Source organism: Eimeria acervulina, genomic scaffold (genome assembly GCF_000499425.1).
Source record: "Eimeria acervulina Houghton genomic scaffold, Eah_scaff1667, whole genome shotgun sequence".
Classification (NCBI taxonomy): Eukaryota; Apicomplexa; class Conoidasida; order Eucoccidiorida; family Eimeriidae; genus Eimeria; species Eimeria acervulina.
Genome location: NW_013549024.1, coordinates 1 through 3,909, shown reverse-complemented (window position 1 = coordinate 3,909; position 3,909 = coordinate 1). Strand labels below are relative to the sequence as shown.

The 3,909-nt window shown below is 52.5% G+C and overlaps 1 protein-coding gene across 1 annotated transcript; it reads left to right on the top strand.

Annotated features, from left to right (window-relative positions):
* Positions 1 to 633: 633 nt before the first annotated feature.
* EAH_00062050 (hypothetical protein, conserved) lies at positions 634 to 3,424 on the top strand (the record flags this gene model as incomplete). The annotated part of the gene is made up of 2 exons (XM_013393276.1): positions 634 to 2,946; positions 3,173 to 3,424. 2 exons carry the CDS (start codon positions 634 to 636, stop codon positions 3,422 to 3,424), a joined length of 2,565 nt encoding a protein of 854 aa, XP_013248730.1.
* Positions 3,425 to 3,909: the final 485 nt, after the last annotated feature.

Sequence of the window (3,909 nt, the reverse complement as noted above, 5' to 3'; positions counted from 1 at the left end):
TAAACAAATCAAGCATTAGTTCGCGCTGCAGCGTGTGTGCTCTCTTAGCAGCGGTGCAGCAATCGGAGCAGCAGCAGCAGCTGCAGCAGCAGCAGGAGCAGCAGCAGTAGGTGGAAGAGGAAAAGCAAGAGCAGCAGCAGCAGAAGCAGCAGCAGCAGAAGTAGCAGCAGCCGCAGCAACGAGTTGAGGTGCAGGAGCAGCAACAGCAGAGCTGCTGTGTGTGTGCACCTGCTTGTTTTATTGTTAGTCAGATTCTACAAGCGTTGCTGCTGTTGCTGCTGTTGCTGCAGCAGCAGCTACAAGTTGTAGACACAGCTCTACCTTTCTTCTTTCGGATGTACAGGCCGCCGTCCCCGTAGCCAAACCCCAATATATTAGCAGTGTCAGCGTGAACATCAGCATCAGCTGCAGCAACAGCAGCAGCAGCAACAGCAGCAGCATCAGCAGCAGCAAGAGCAAGAGCAGAAGCAGCAGCAGCCGCTGCAGCAATAACAACAGCTGCTGCACCAACACCAGCAACAGCAACAGCAGCTGCACCTACACCAGCAGCAGCACCAACACCAGCAGCAGCAGCAGCAGCAGCAGCAGCACCAACACCAGCAGCAGCAGCAGCAGCAGCAGCAGCAGAAGCCCATGGAGCAAGAACAATTAGGCTGGGATCCCGAGACAAGGGAGACACACACAGAAGTACGAGGGGGGTTGCAGCATGAGTCTGATGCATCTTTGCTTTATTCAGTAGATGGCGGCTATCTGTTTCCTCCGTCGACAGTTGAAACAGAAGTAACTGCTACTGCAGCAGCAGCAGCAGCAGCAGCAGCAGCAGCAGCAATAGGTGCTGAAGGTGGAGCAGCAGCTGCTGCAGCAGGACCCTCACGCAGCAGAAGCAAAACGTGGTGGCTGCTAGGGATTGTAGGGTCTCTGCTGCTGGTGACTGTTGCTCGTTTGCTGCAGCAGCTGTCTCCGAAACTACCAGGGAGAGAGCAGCAGCTGCTGCCTGTACAGAGTGAGGAGCAGCTGCTGCTGCAGCAACTTTTATCTCGATTTTCACAAGAGTCTGTTGGTGAGACCTTCCTCTCATACCCTAGTTTTGCTGCAGATGCACCTGGTTCTACAGCAGCAAGACGTAGCTTTGAGGAGCTTTTACAGAAAGCACAGCAGCATTATCAGCAGCAGCAGCAGCAGCAGCAGCAGCAGCAGCAAGGACGCCAAAGGGCACCTTCAAGCGCCGCTTCTGCAACTGCAGCAAAAAGTGCTGCTGCTCCCGGATCCTCTACCGGTGCTGAATCAGCAGAAGCAGAAGCAGCAGCAGCAGCAGCAGCAGGTGGTTTGCAGGAGTGGGAGCGGCAGCTAATGCGAGGGGCTCTCATTTTTGCTGATCTTTGTGCTCTTGAGAAAGCCTGCGGTGTTACTCCTTATAACCCTACTCGGCTGGGCTTCAGAGCGCCTGTGCAGCAGCAGCAGCAGCAGCAGCAGAAACGGCAGGAGCAACAGCAACAGGAGAAGGAAGAGGAGCAGCAACAGCAGCAGCTGCAGCAGCAGGAAGATAAGCAGCAGCAGCAGGCTGGTAATGATGATGATGATGATCACGAGGGTTGGCGTTTTGAAGATATGCCGAAGCAGCAAGGTGCTGCAGCAGCAGCAGCTGCTGCTGCTGCAGGTCCTGCTGCTGTTGCTGCTGCTGCTGCTACTGGTGGGGACATGGAGGCTGCACTGAAGCAAAAGTATAGAGAAGTTCGGCAGTGGCTGTCTTTGATGGAAGAAGAAATTGTATGTTTAAGAGCTGCGGAGCAGCAGCAGCAGATGGCTGCAGAGGGCAGCAGAGCAGCAGCAACAGCAGCAGCAGCAGCAGCAGGAGATTCTCGTAGCCCTTCATTGTACACTGAATCAGACACAGCAAGAGAGCTTGATAGAGCTGCTGGTTTAATATCAGCACTGAGAACAGCAGCAAGCAAGCTTGATGATACACTACTAGCGACAAACCTACGCGCTGCAGATGCTGCTGCTGCAGCATCAGCATCAGCAGCAGCATCTGCAGCAGCAGCAGTTGCTGCGATCCAACGTGAGGCAGAGGCATTGTCGGAAGGAGGATTAGAAGACAGTAAATATATACCCCCTTGGGTGCTGCAGCTGTTCGTACAGCCTAAAGACAGCACCCCCCGCTGCTTCGCCTGTCTTCGTCTTGCATGCGATCTCTTAGGACCTCCAGATTTTGCATCTGATACAGAGTACAGCTCAGAGTTTAAAGATGTTGTTGAAGACGGCTTATTATATGCACAGGGCAAAGAAGAGCTTGAGAAGCTGCAGAAACAGCAGCAGCAGCAAGAGCAGCAAGAGCAGCACCAGCAGAAGCAGCAAGAGCAGCAGCAAGAGGAGGAGGAGGAGGAACAGCAGCAGCAGCAGCAGCAGCAGGGATATAAGGAAGGGCCAGCAACAACTCTAGCTAGACAGCTGCTAGCTACTGAGATAGCTACAGATCTGAGCCTCGCTATGTTTAATATGACAAGTGCATATGACAAGCTTAGGAGTGCACTACACCGCGCAAACGATGCTGTGATAGCAGCAGGAGAAGCAGCAGCAAAAGCACACGCAGCAGCAGCAGCAGCAGATGCAGCAGCAAAAGCAGAATTAGAAGCAGCAAAAAGAGAGCACGCTCAACAACAACAGCAGCAGCAGGAGACAGCAGAAACAGAAGGTGCAGAGCAGCAGCAGGGTGCAAGCGCTATAGAGTTAGCAGCAATAGCAGCAGCAGCAATTCAAGCAGCATCAGAAGCATCAGATGAAGCAGCAGCAACAGCAGCAGCACTTGAAGCAGAAGGACGAGACTTATCAGCCATCATAGATAGATATGCATCTTTTGCTTCTAAATGGATACAGAAGATTGATAGAGGACAATGCTGGATGCTGCAGACGGGGGAGCAGCAGCTGCTGCGATTGTTTCTTCAGAGTGTAGGTAGTAGAGCGCTGCTAGAGAAGGCCCTAGCAAGCCTTGTTGCTTCAGCAGCAGATCCTGCTGCTGCTGCAGCAGACACGCAATGGAAGGATAGATACACAAAGACAAGAGCTCTTGCTACGCTTGCTGATATTAATATATCAACTGCAGCAAGAGGTGCTCTTGTTTCTAGAGGGATATTACCAGGCTTTACAAGTTTTATTACGGTAAATACTTGCAAAGACATGCATCATAGAAGCAGCAGCAGCAGCAGCAGCAGCAGCAGCAGCAACACCAGCAGCAGCACGATCAGCAGCAGCACGATCAGCAGCAGCGGGAGGGATGCAGCAAGGGAGGCCCTTCAACAAGAACAAACTTCTCTGCAGCAGGCTCTTGATGCTGCTGCTTCTGCTGCTGCTTGCTGCTGCTTCAGCTGCTGCTTCTGGTGCTGCTGCAGGGCGGCATCAGTCAGGTCCAGGAGATACACAGGAATGAGAGCAGCAGCAATAAAATATATAAATATAATGTTTATGCATTTATATAGCTAAATATATATATAATATATATATATATATATCTATATACGGATTAATCATATAAATGTACACCCTATAAATATCTTTTCTTCTATATATATCTTTCTTCAGTAACGACTCAACCCCTACTGTAAGAGGGGCATTACAAAGAACACCGCAACGCAGATTTACCTCAACAAGGGGGCCCCTATAGGGGCCCCTTTATTCCAACAAGGGGGCCCTCTTAGGGGCCCCCTACCTTAACAGGGGGCCCCTACAGGGCCCCCCTCTACCCCAACAAGGGGGCCCCTCTAGGGGCCCTCTACCCCAACAAGGGGACCCCTCTAGGGGCCCTCTACACCAACAAGGGGGCCCCTCTAGGGTCCCCTTTAGGGCCCTCCTCTACCCCAACAAGGGGGCCCCTCTAGGGGCCCCTTTAGGGCCCCTAAAGGGCCCCTCTAGGGC